Source organism: Neophocaena asiaeorientalis, unplaced genomic scaffold, assembly GCF_003031525.2.
Source record: "Neophocaena asiaeorientalis asiaeorientalis breed wild unplaced genomic scaffold, Neophocaena_asiaeorientalis_V1.1 scaffold242, whole genome shotgun sequence".
Taxonomy (NCBI): domain Eukaryota; kingdom Metazoa; phylum Chordata; class Mammalia; order Artiodactyla; family Phocoenidae; genus Neophocaena; species Neophocaena asiaeorientalis.
Window position 1 is genome coordinate 4,127,616 of NW_020172451.1, and position 11,182 is coordinate 4,138,797.

General features: G+C 56.3%; 1 protein-coding gene across 2 annotated transcripts in view; it reads right to left on the reverse strand.

Moving 5' to 3' along the window:
* FBLN1 (fibulin 1) overlaps window positions 1-294 on the reverse strand; it is a 63,674-nt gene extending 63,380 nt beyond the window's left edge. Inside the window, exon 1 of one of the 2 annotated variants that reach the window (XM_024737656.1) lies at window positions 194-294. In XM_024737656.1, the coding sequence (XP_024593424.1) occupies window positions 194-282 (89 nt within the window). In that variant the 5' untranslated portion in view covers window positions 283-294. The remainder of the gene's footprint in view (window positions 1-193) is intronic. The other variant, XM_024737655.1, reaches the window with a different exon arrangement.
* Window positions 295-11,182: the final 10,888 nt, after the last annotated feature.

Genomic DNA, 11,182 nt, shown 5'->3' on the forward strand with positions numbered 1-11,182 from the left:
GTAAGCGGAGTCCCGTACAAGGCCCGTGGGAGCACAGAGGAGGGACGCAGGGGTCACCAGCCCCCCACACCTCCCGCAGCCTGGCCCTGGGGGCCCAGCCTCTCCCGGGGGCCTGGCACCCACTGTCCCTTCCTCCCCTGCTGTTGTCTAGAAGAACACTATTCTGGTAGCACAGCGGCACTGGCAAACATACCTGCATTCCTTAGATTCCGAGGCGTACGGCAGTGAGCAGTCCCTGTGCTGAGTGGCCATTCGATGTCCGTCTGCACAGCAAGCCTCCATGGGGACGTCTGCGCCTGCCGTGCAGGGAAGAGAACAGGGTGACTGACGACAGGTGACTCACCTCGGACCCTGCCCAAGGTCCCCTTAGACGGGCGGCCCCCTCAGGTGGCCGAGAGCGCCCCCTCCCGGCCGCACCATCTGGACACCCCTTCCTTAGGTCTCCTCTACAGCATCAGGACGGGGCCCGAAAGGGCCGCGGCACATCCGGTCCCTCAGTCACTCGACAAACGTGTACTGAAAACTCCGCTGAGTCGCAGGCTGGGAGCACACACTCCGCTCCTCCTAGAAAGGCCTGAAACCTTAACTACTACCTTCCAAATCCAATTCTGACGGGGCTGCAGCTCAGCACCGGGACCCCTGCTCCAGCCAGATGCCAGAAACTGGGATGGGGACCTGCCCAGACGGGGTCTCTGCCTTCGCAGTCCAGAAGAAAGAAAGACAGGGGTTACTGACAAAGGCACGGCCGAGCTGCCTTCCAGCCCAGCGGGTGGGTATCCAGGATGCTGCCGACCCCACTCCTATGGGGTTACAGATGGTTTCTATCACTAAAAATGAACAGTGCAGAACTGGGGAGGCCTAGAGGTGTCCCCCAAACTGGGACAACCAAGGAAGGCATCTCTCGAGAGTGGGGAGCGAACACCAAGGAAGAGGTACAGCATGAACAGAGGACAGAGGAGGGAACCGTGATGCAGGGCCTCGAATGCAACCAGCCGGCTCTGCGGAGAAGCAGAGAGCCAGCGTTTCCGGGACCCACTCTGTGTTCTCACTTCATCGTCGGAGCCACTTTCTAGGAGAGCATCAGTCCTCACTGTACGGGTCGGGAAACTGAGGCCGGTGATGGTCTCTGCCCTTGCTTTGTCACAAGGTTGCCTCTTTGCTCACAAAAAGGAAAGATGGAAGGCTCAGGTGGGTCCAGCAGCTGGGGCACCCACGCCCTCCAGCGCCCAGCCCGGCACTCAGCCCCACCCAGGCTGCTGCCCCGCTGGGCCCCTCGGCTCACAGGAAGGAGGGGACCCCACCGTTCCCCAAGGGAGGAGCAACCGAGTACCGAGGCGCCCCCCAGCGTCAGTTCCACCCGCAGCCGGGAGGGGGCTGTTGTTAGTGACAACAGCCTCTGCTCCCAGGCAGAAGGTCACCTCTCGGCAGGACATTTCAAAATTGGGCGCTAAGAAACGCCACGGGGGGCTTCCCTGGTGGCGCAGTGGTTGAAAGTCCGCCTGCCAATGCAGGAGACCCGGGTTCGTGCTCCAGTCCGGGAAGCTCCCACATGCCGCGGAGCGGCTGGGCCCGTGAGCCATGGCCGCTGAGCCTGTGCTCCGCAACGGGAGAGGCCGCAACAGTGAGAGGCCCGCGTACCGCAAAAAAATAAAAAAAACAAAACGCCACGGTTCCTCACGGCTGGCCTTCCCGTGCCCCACGGGGTAAATCCCGCCGGACCTGGCAGCGTTTCCTGGCACCAAGGGCCTTGGGTGTTCTGTTTGAGCTCATTATTCTTCCAAGGCCCAGCCCTTGGGGTGGCCCCAAAAGAGAGGGTCACCCCAGGGCTCAGCACGAGGCCAATGCGTCCAGAAACACCAGCTGTGACGGCTTGCCCGCAGCCACCTCGAGCACCTCTGCCGACAAACTGCACCTGGAACACGGTGCCCTTGAGCTCTGGGCTCACCTCCAGGGAGACCCCCAATGGGCGTGGTCCGAGGCTGGGCTGGGCATTTCTTTTTTTTCTTTCTTTTTTTTTTTTTTAAGCAGAGGTCTTCTTAGAAGCCCATATGATTTAAATTTATTTATTTATTTTTGGCTGTGTTGGGTCTTTGTTTCTGCGCGAGGGCTTTCTCTAGTTGTGGCAAGCGGGGGCCACTCTTCATCGCGGTGTGCGGGCCTCTCACTATCACGGCCTCTCTTGTTGCGGAGCACAGGCTCCAGACGCGCAGGCTCAGTAGTTGTGGCTCAAGGGCCTAGTTGCTCCGCGGCATGTGGGATCTTCCCAGACCAGGGCTCGAACCGTGTCCCCTGCATTGGCAGGCAGATTCTCAACCACTGCGCCACCAGGGAAGCCCCAGGTATTTCTTGAACCAGGAGGAGGAAGGGCCTTGCCAGGTCCCCCAACGATGACAACCTCAGCCCCATCCGCAGCCGGGGGAGCTCGGAGTGGAAGATGCACTGCTGCATCCTCGCTCTCTCGGGTTCCCCCAGGCTGGCAATAAGGGTGACAGTCCACCCCAGAGCCAAGTCTGCCGGTCCACTGCCTACCGGCCGCTCGGCCCATCCCAACCTCAGCTGTCCCCCTCCACACTTCCTGATGATGCCATCTGGTGAACGTGGGGGGCACCGTGGGCTGGGGGTCAGATATAATTGGCATCACCGGCTTCCCAGCCCCAAACAGCGAGGTCCCTCATCAGGGAGAGCCTCTCGGTTACCGGGGTGACCTCCAGGGGCCCCACTCATTCATTCGTTCCTTCCTTCATTCTTGCTCCAGTTGATTCTAAGGGAAGCATTCACAAAACGCAGGACCTGACCTGTCACAGATAAAACATGGCCTGTGGTTCACCCCCAAGACGACTGTGACCCAGCCACGTGGCCTGGCAGAGGCCAATGTCCCCTGTGCTGTACCCCTTCACCCCAATCCCAGCAGGGCCCGCCTAGCTCTCCCGCCCACAGTCTCACCCCTTGTGGCTCTCTCAGCCCCTCTGGCCCCAACAGGGGTGAGTAGGAATGCCAGCTTCGGAGCCGAACAGGCATGGGCCCCAATCCCAGTTCCAGCGCCTTCTTGCTGTGTGACCCTAGGCAGGACACTTCACCTCTCTAAGCCACAGCTTCCTGGACGGCAAAACAGGGCTCACAGTACCTTCTGAAGGTGGCTGAGGAGATGGATAAAGCTTATAAAGTTCCGAGCACACAGGGAGTCCCAGTAAACAGTGGCTGGATTACACGTGGAAGGAACAAAGGGAATTTTGCTTGCCGTTGTCCGTGAAGAATGCGGGAACCAAGGCCCTGTCTCGGGGTGCAGAATGGCCCAGGGATGAGTGGCAGCCCCTCGGCCTCCCTCAACTCTGAGAAAGGCAAGCACAGGTGAAGCTCAAACTCCTGGAGCTGGCTCAGTGGCACGAGAACTTTGTGCCCAAGCTGTAGAAACGTTTGGAAATGATTCCCACTGGGGAGCCTGGAGCACTCTGAACCTTATTCTCAGAAGGACAATGAAATGTGACATCTTTCGCTCAATCCAGAAACGTGGAACATCCCCAGAATGCCCCAAGCAGCCATAAGGCTGGAACTCCCAGTGGCCGGGGTCAGCACACCCTCCTTGGGCAGGATGCGCCCCCTCTCCAGCCAGGGGGAAGTTCCTGCACTCCCAATCCGAGGGGCCACGGGGCACCCACGGCCAGGCTGGATGGGACGCAGCAGAGAGGTCAGAGCAGACAGGACAACGCTGTCCTCATCGTAACAGCCGGACACATGAGGATCCCCGCAGAGACAGCCCGTCCATTCACCACCTCTCACCCCCTTAAATTCCTTTTTTATGCCACTGTGCCAGGCACAAGGCGTCACATTGTTGTATAGAAGTAGCATCGTCTCCAACCCACTCCCCCGCCCCCCCGGGCATCTACGTTACTTCCGATATTTCACTATGGGAACAAACAGCTCTGGGTTGAGCATCTTCTCCATCTGTCAACCTTGTCCTCAGATTCTAACGATCCCAACTTGGCTCTTCTATTGAAACCACGTTGAGTATGACGGTCTGGTTCTACGGGCCATTATTTATCTTTCCTTATGTCCTATAGAACAACCGTTATATATGCAGCCTCGGGTTAAAATTACTTTGGGGAACTAACTTCCCCATGATTGTTGTTTTTGGAAGCTGAATGCCCAACATTGAAAGGAATCCTTCTTTTAATTTTTTTATTGTTGATGACATTATACTGAGTGAAACCAGTCACAAAAGGGCTGTATGATGCCACTTATACGAGGTCCTGACAACAGTCAGATCCATGGAGACAGAAAGTAGAATGGTGGGTGCCAGGGGCTGGGGGAGGGGGAGGGGGAGTTAGTGTTTAATGCGGACGGAGTTTCCATTGGGGGAGATGAAAAGTTCTGGAGACGGATGGTGGTGACGGTTGCACGGCAATGTGAATGGGCTTAATGCCACCGAGCTGCACGCTTAAAAAAGAGCTGAAATGGTCAACTGTACGTTACGCGTAGTTTTAAATTTTTTAATTGAAGTAGAGTTGATTTACGATGTTGTGTTAATTTCTGCTGTACAGCAACGTGATTCAGTTATACATATATATACACTGTTTCAATATAGTCTTTTCCATTACGGCTTATCATAGGATATTGAATATAGTTCTCTGCGCTGTACAGGAAGACCTTGCTGTGCATCCATTCTATATATAATAGCTCACACAGTTATGCGTGTTTTTAAAATGCATTTTAAAAACTGAGCTTTTGTGTACCATTTTGTAGCACCCTTCATTAGGAAAGGAATTGTACGTTCTGCCGATTAAGTCACTTGCCATTTTCAATCGATGTTGTCTTTATGCACTAATCTGAATACCGGCAAAGAGGATTAATCTGGGAAACTGTACTTTACAACATCTTTGTAGAGCAGTTTGGTAGAGAATGCAATGTTTTCCAAGGCAAGCTATGAGACCTCAAATGGGAAGGGTGAAAATATTAATTAAAATGTAAATTGTGGGACTTTCCTGGTGGCGCAGTGGTTAAGAATCCGCCTGGGCTTCCCTGATGGCACCGTGGTTAAGAATCTGCCTGCCAGTGCAGGCGACATGGGTTTGAGCCCTGGCCCGGGAAGATCCCACGTGCCGCGGAACAACTAAGCCCGTGCACCACAGCTACTGAGCCTGAGCTCTAGAGCCCACAAGCCACAACTACTGAGCCTGCGTGCCACAATTACTGAAGCTTGCGCGCCTAGAGCCCGTGCTCCACAACAAGAGAAGCCACGACAATGAGAAGCCCGCGTGACGCAACGAAGAGTAGCCCCCGCTCACCGCAACTAGAGAAAGCCCGCGCACAGCAACGAAGACCCAACGCAACCAATAAATAAATATATATATATATTTTTAAAAAGTAAATTGTAACTTTGCAACCAAAATAAAGATGATTTAAAAGTTTAAAAACAAAACAAAAATCCCCAGGGATCATCTCTCCCCCATGCAGCTGGGGCAGTGGCCAGCAGAGGGTGGGACAGGTGGAGGAGAGGCAGAAAGACCTAAAGTTCAGACTTGCCCTGGCTTTGACCTCCTGCATCACTGCGGACACCGTGGCTTGTTCATTGTACCTGCGGGGTCAGGTTGCCTCTCAGTTCTGCCCCATCACCAAACCGGGGGTGACCTGAAGCCCAAAGAAGCGCCCCTCTCCTGTCCCCACTTGTGGACATGTCCGTCGACGCCCCCCCTCAGCCTGTGCATCCTGTCACACCCCGATGCGGCACCTTCTCAGTGCCGGTCCGCCACTCCCAGACTAGTGGGGGGAGCGGCTGGGTCAAGTGACTGTCACCCGGGAGTGTGACAAGTCCTTTGGCAGATGGGGCCACGGAGCATGGGGCTCGGGCTGCCCGAGCCCAGGGGAGATGGGAGGGAAGGCTTTCTGGAGGTGATGTGGAGGCCCCTCTTCCAGCATCACTTCCCCCAACCACTCACAGCAGGAACTCTGTGACATCAGTGGAAGGGGAAAGAGGGATGGGGGTTCCAGGCTGTGGCCCCAATCTCTGACACAGGGCACATGGCTGGGCTGGGCACGGGGGGCAAGGAGACGACCAAGGTGTCACCCCACCTGATGCCACACACAGCAGCTGACAGCATCAGACCAACCAGGCTCACTAGCAGATCCCCCGGCAGCACCTCCCAAAGGGCGTAAAATTGAGGAAACCTCAGGCACAGACCCCGCCGTGTCTGAGTGGCCCTCCTAAGTCATGTCACGAAAGCAACCTGGAGCGACAAGGCCATCACTGTTTCTTCTGTCCCCAACCCCGGGGAGCGCTGTCACCTACCCACACCCACCACGCGCTTACTGTTCACTCAACGCCCGTCCTTAAGAGCCCGCAGGTGCTCTTAAGAGAGAAGTGGGGCTTCGGGCGAGTCTGGAATCTTCTCCCTCAGATCCTTTCCCTCTCTGAGAAGAAACTTCAGCAGGGCACAGTTTTCATCTCTGGTCCCTGTTAATCTGACTAGATGAGATCCACAGAGACAAAATTCCTTGTCCTTCCAAAACCTGGGGCATTAAAATGCCCTCCATGTATATGAAATGCTGAGATATGAGATGGTGGTCGGTTAGCTCTCTATTTGGTTTTATTTTAATACTCTCATTTGGAAAAATAAAGAGTTGACGCAAGGCCCACGCCCCATCTGCTCCACGGCACTGTCTAAAGCCACAGCAAAAAGTCAGAGGGGGTCCCCGTGGGGTCCAGGACCCGCATGGCTGGGAAGCCTGAGATGCAAGGAGACGCCAACAGGAAATTCCAACCCAACAGAACCACCCAAGACTCAGCCCACACCCCCAGCCCCTGCGGGGCCCCCCACCTCACTAGCCTGGGGCGCCAGCAGATGCCCCTCTTAGGACCCTTCCACATGCCAGGCTCTGAGCTTGGGGCGAGGGATCCAGAGTCATGACCCCGTTCTCAGGGAGACGACAAGCAACTGTCACCTGGTGTGTCCCAGTGCTTTTGCACCATTCTGTACGACTGGGATGAGGACAGACCCATCTCCCCTCCTCAAGGCCCCAAGACCTCCCCAGGAGGAAGCAGGGCGTGCTGAGTCTGCTCTTATGGCTCCAGGCCCTGTCCTCAGCACAAGAACGGCTGGTGCCCTCACACCCTCTGACGCCAGCACCCGGCACAGAGAGACGGGGTCTCGGATACAGCACCAGCTAAAAGGAGGCAGCAGGAGACAAGGACCAGAAGACACATCTCTGGGAAGGCGAGAAGCAACAGCTTTTACACTGCTCCCTCCAGGCAGCTCCCAGTGACCTCCTGGATCAAGCCCAGTGGACGTGTGGGCCGTCCTCCCACTGCCCGCATCTCTACAGCATCCCCCGCTGCAGGACCCACCTCCCCTGGTTCTCCTCTCACCTCTCAGACCATGTATGCACACCTGTCGAGTGTCCTCTGCACCCGGCTTTTGGAAACTGAAGCTCTGCCAGGCTGGGTGGTCCTGGGTCCCTCCTCTCCTCCGGCTAGCTCATTCACACCCACACCAGTACAAAGGTCCTTTCCTCCGGGAAGTCCTCCCTAACTGCACCCCCCAACACACACACATGCACACACGTGAACATGGGGCAGACATGTTTCCTTTCTTTCGTGGTTTCTTTGCTCCCTGAACTTCCCAGCAATTAGCACAAGTAATTAACTGAGGGTGTACTTGTGCCACGAGGGCTGGACAGGAGTCTCATTCTGCACCCTGCCCCACAGCAGGTCCAGAGCCAGCACACAGTAAACGTCCATGAAGGAACGAATGGACGAATGATCTCATGTGATCCTAGCAACTCTATGACACAGGGAACAAGAAGCAATTTGCCCGAGGCCATGGAACAAACACAGAGGCGGCCCGAAGGAGACAGTGGCTTCCCCCTGAAGCTGGACTTAAAAAACTGGAGACTTTTCAGTTAGAAAAGTGAGGCGGTTAGTTCAGTGTCCTGCTTAAGAATACGACGTGAGCGCCAAGCCGCCTGTGTTCGAGTCCTGTTGCTGCCACTTAGCAGCTGTGTGTCCACAGGCACGCTGCCTGGCCTCTCTGTGCCTGGGTGGGGTGGGTCTCACACCAACAATGGAAAATGGGGATAACGACACGCGTGGCACGATGGGTTTCAGGGAGCCGTCTTACATCGAAACGAGTGGCGCACGTAGGTAACAAAACTTCCAGTACATTTCACTCCAGCAGACAACACAATCCAAAAGGAAAAATAGGTTCAAGAAAAATCCTGGCTCAAAAAAAAAGAAAGAAAGAAAAATACTAGCTCAGCCCATTAGCATAAAAACACTGATAGCTAGCATCTAAAAACCCATCCTGGCCGTGTCCCAGCTACCACCCATGGCTCTGGGGACCCCTGAGGGGGTGGCTCTGGGGACCCCCCTGAGGGGATGCCACTTAGCCGCTCTTCTTCCTCAAACTGCCTGGGAGGGCTCAGTGCCGTGGCCCCTTGTCCTCTCCCCCCACTGCTCCCACCTCCCTGGGTGGCCTCATCCAGCCTCCCCTATCGGCCGAGACTCCCACACTTCTGTCTGCAGCCTGGTCTCGCCCATGAGCCCAGGCCCCACCCGGACGTCTAATAGGAAACTTAAGGTTTCCACACAGGACTCTGATCCCCTCCCCTGTCCAGCTTCTCCACCTCAGTCATTAGCAGTCACCATGCATCCAGAGGCTGGAGCCAAAATAACTGGGCCAGCATGAATTATTCCATCTCCCTCCCCCTCCACATCCAAGCCCTCAGTGAGTCCCGTCCACTCTACCTCCCAAACGCCCTAGATCTGTCCACTTCCCTCTGGTCCACAGATCCCGGCCCAGGGCATCTTTGGCCCTGGACCCTGCAGGAGCCTCCCCCCAGCGTATTCCACCTCCATTCTGGTCTCCCTATAATGCATTTGCCAGGCAGCACAGAGGGACTTCTAGAAGTGTGAGTCAAAGAATGTCACCCCCCCCCACGCTGAGGGTCCTCCAGCGCCTTCCCCAAGCATCTAGGATAAAATCCAGTCCACACCCTGATTTCTAAGGCCCTGCACGACTGCCTTGCCCCTCCCGCCTTGGCCACCCTCTCGGGCACCCCCCCTTCCCCTCCCTTCACACCAGCTCTCCGGTCCCTCTGGTACACCTGGTCCCACCTGGGGGCCTTTGTGCCGGCTGTCCCCTTCGCCCAGACGCTCTTCCCCAGGTCTTTTCAGAGTCGGCTTCTCGCCACTCACATCTGAGCTCAGGTATCACTTGCTCTCACTCGCTCCCTCCCTCCCCCAACACCCACTTGAGAGCCACCCGTGTCCCACTGTCACAGTGTGTTACAGTCACTATGGCACGGGTGCCCCCGATACTTTTTGTTAGTGCATCTGTTTCTGTGTTTACTCTTAGTGTGTGTAGTGGGTTCAACGGGGGCCCCCAGAAAGATATGTCCATGTCCTAACCCCTGGAACCTGTGCATGTGACCTTATTTGGAATAAGAATCTTTGTAGATGGAATGAAGTATCTCAAGATGAGATCATCCTGGATTATCCAGGTGAGCCCGAAGTCCCATGAAAGTGTCCTTAGAGATGCACAGAGGAGATGCAGGAGGAAGCCACGTGAAGATGGAGGCAGAGACTGGAGGGATGCAGCCTCAAGCCAAGGAGTTCTGGGCGCCCCAGAGCCATGGAGGAAGGGAAGCCCTCAGACACCTCGAACCCTTCACTGGGGGAAAAGAGGCTCTGGGCCTCTGGCCTCAGGAAGGAATAACCGGGCACCCTTGCCCATTGGATCCCCCAGGAAGCCGGGGACAGAGCTGGGCGGGAACCTGGTTTCCAGACTCCTGGCCCCAGCCATGTCGGCCCAGCGCTCTGACAAGTTTCCTTGGCAAGGCCGGCGGCGGTGTCCCCATGGATTAAGCGGAAACAGGACTTAACAACTTCCAGGGCTGCTCTCTTCAGAGGCCAGGCCTGCCCTGCTGTGTCCAGGACCCAAGACCAGCCAAGAGTACTCTCCTTTACAGAGATGCCAGCAAAGGGGCGACTCTCTCTATCCTGACGACGGTTCTGGACCGCTCCCAGCATCCCGAGGCCACAGCCAGCCAAGCCCTGCAGCGGGGAGAGCACCACAGGCTCTGGTTCTTTGGGGGGCTCCTAGGCGCCACCCCAGATGGCAGGGAGGAGGCCCTGACTCAGGCCACACCTGAGGGAGAGGTGCGACCAAGCCAGACCCTGGGCTGGATGGCCCCGCCAGCACAGGACAGGCTCATCCACAGATCTGAACCAAGACGGGTGCTGTCGTCTGGGGGGCCACCTTCTGTCAAGCCAGCTGTGAGCCCCTCAAGGGCCCAGGCTGTGGCTCCCACTTCTGTGGTCTTCCGCCCACCCCCGTCCATTACCCCCCATAGAAAATGCCTGTTCTTTCAAAGGAGCCCCTCGTACACACAGCACTCATTTCTGGCACTGAAGTGCCCATCCAGCTGAGTGGTTAGGAGCACGAGGTCCGGAGTCCTCTATTTACTACCACATCGTCCTGAGCAAGGGCTGGTTGCCAGGACTGGATTTTTTTTTTTTTTTTTTTGCGGTACGCGGGCCTCTCACTGTTGTGGCCTCTCCCGTTGCGGAGCACAGGCTCCGGACGCGCAGGCTCAGCGGCCATGGCTCACGGGCCCAGCCGCTCCGCGGCACGTGGGATCTTCCCGGACCGGGGCACGAACCGTGTGCCCTGCATCGGCCGGCGGACTCGCAACCACTGCGCCACCAGGGAAGCCCCAGGACTGGATTTTAAACGCCCAAGATCACGGTGTTTTTACGCTAATGGGCTGAGCCAGTATTTTTCTTGAACCTATTCTTCCTTTTGGAGCCTGTCATCCGCTGGAGTATACGCTCTGGGTCTTAGTTTACATGCCTGTAAAGTGGAAATACCAGTAGTACCTACTTCATGGGGCTGTGGAGAAGGACTAAGTTAGTGAGTAAGTGTAAAAGACTTCCAATTATCATAATTTCCTAGGGCAGAGAGTTTCCATTCTGTTTTTAAGGAAACAGAGCAGAGAGCGTGTGGGAGTCCGTCAAGCTCTCTCCAATCACTTTCAGGGCTGGAACCAGTCTCCTAACCCTGGTCAAGTGCTGACCCCCAGCAATGGGTGGGTCGGTGTAGGACCCTCCTGTCCCAGCCTCTCGTTATGACCAGCCTGGGGCTTAAAAGCAGTGACCAGTGGAAAGAGTGCTGGCCGCAAAGCACAGCCT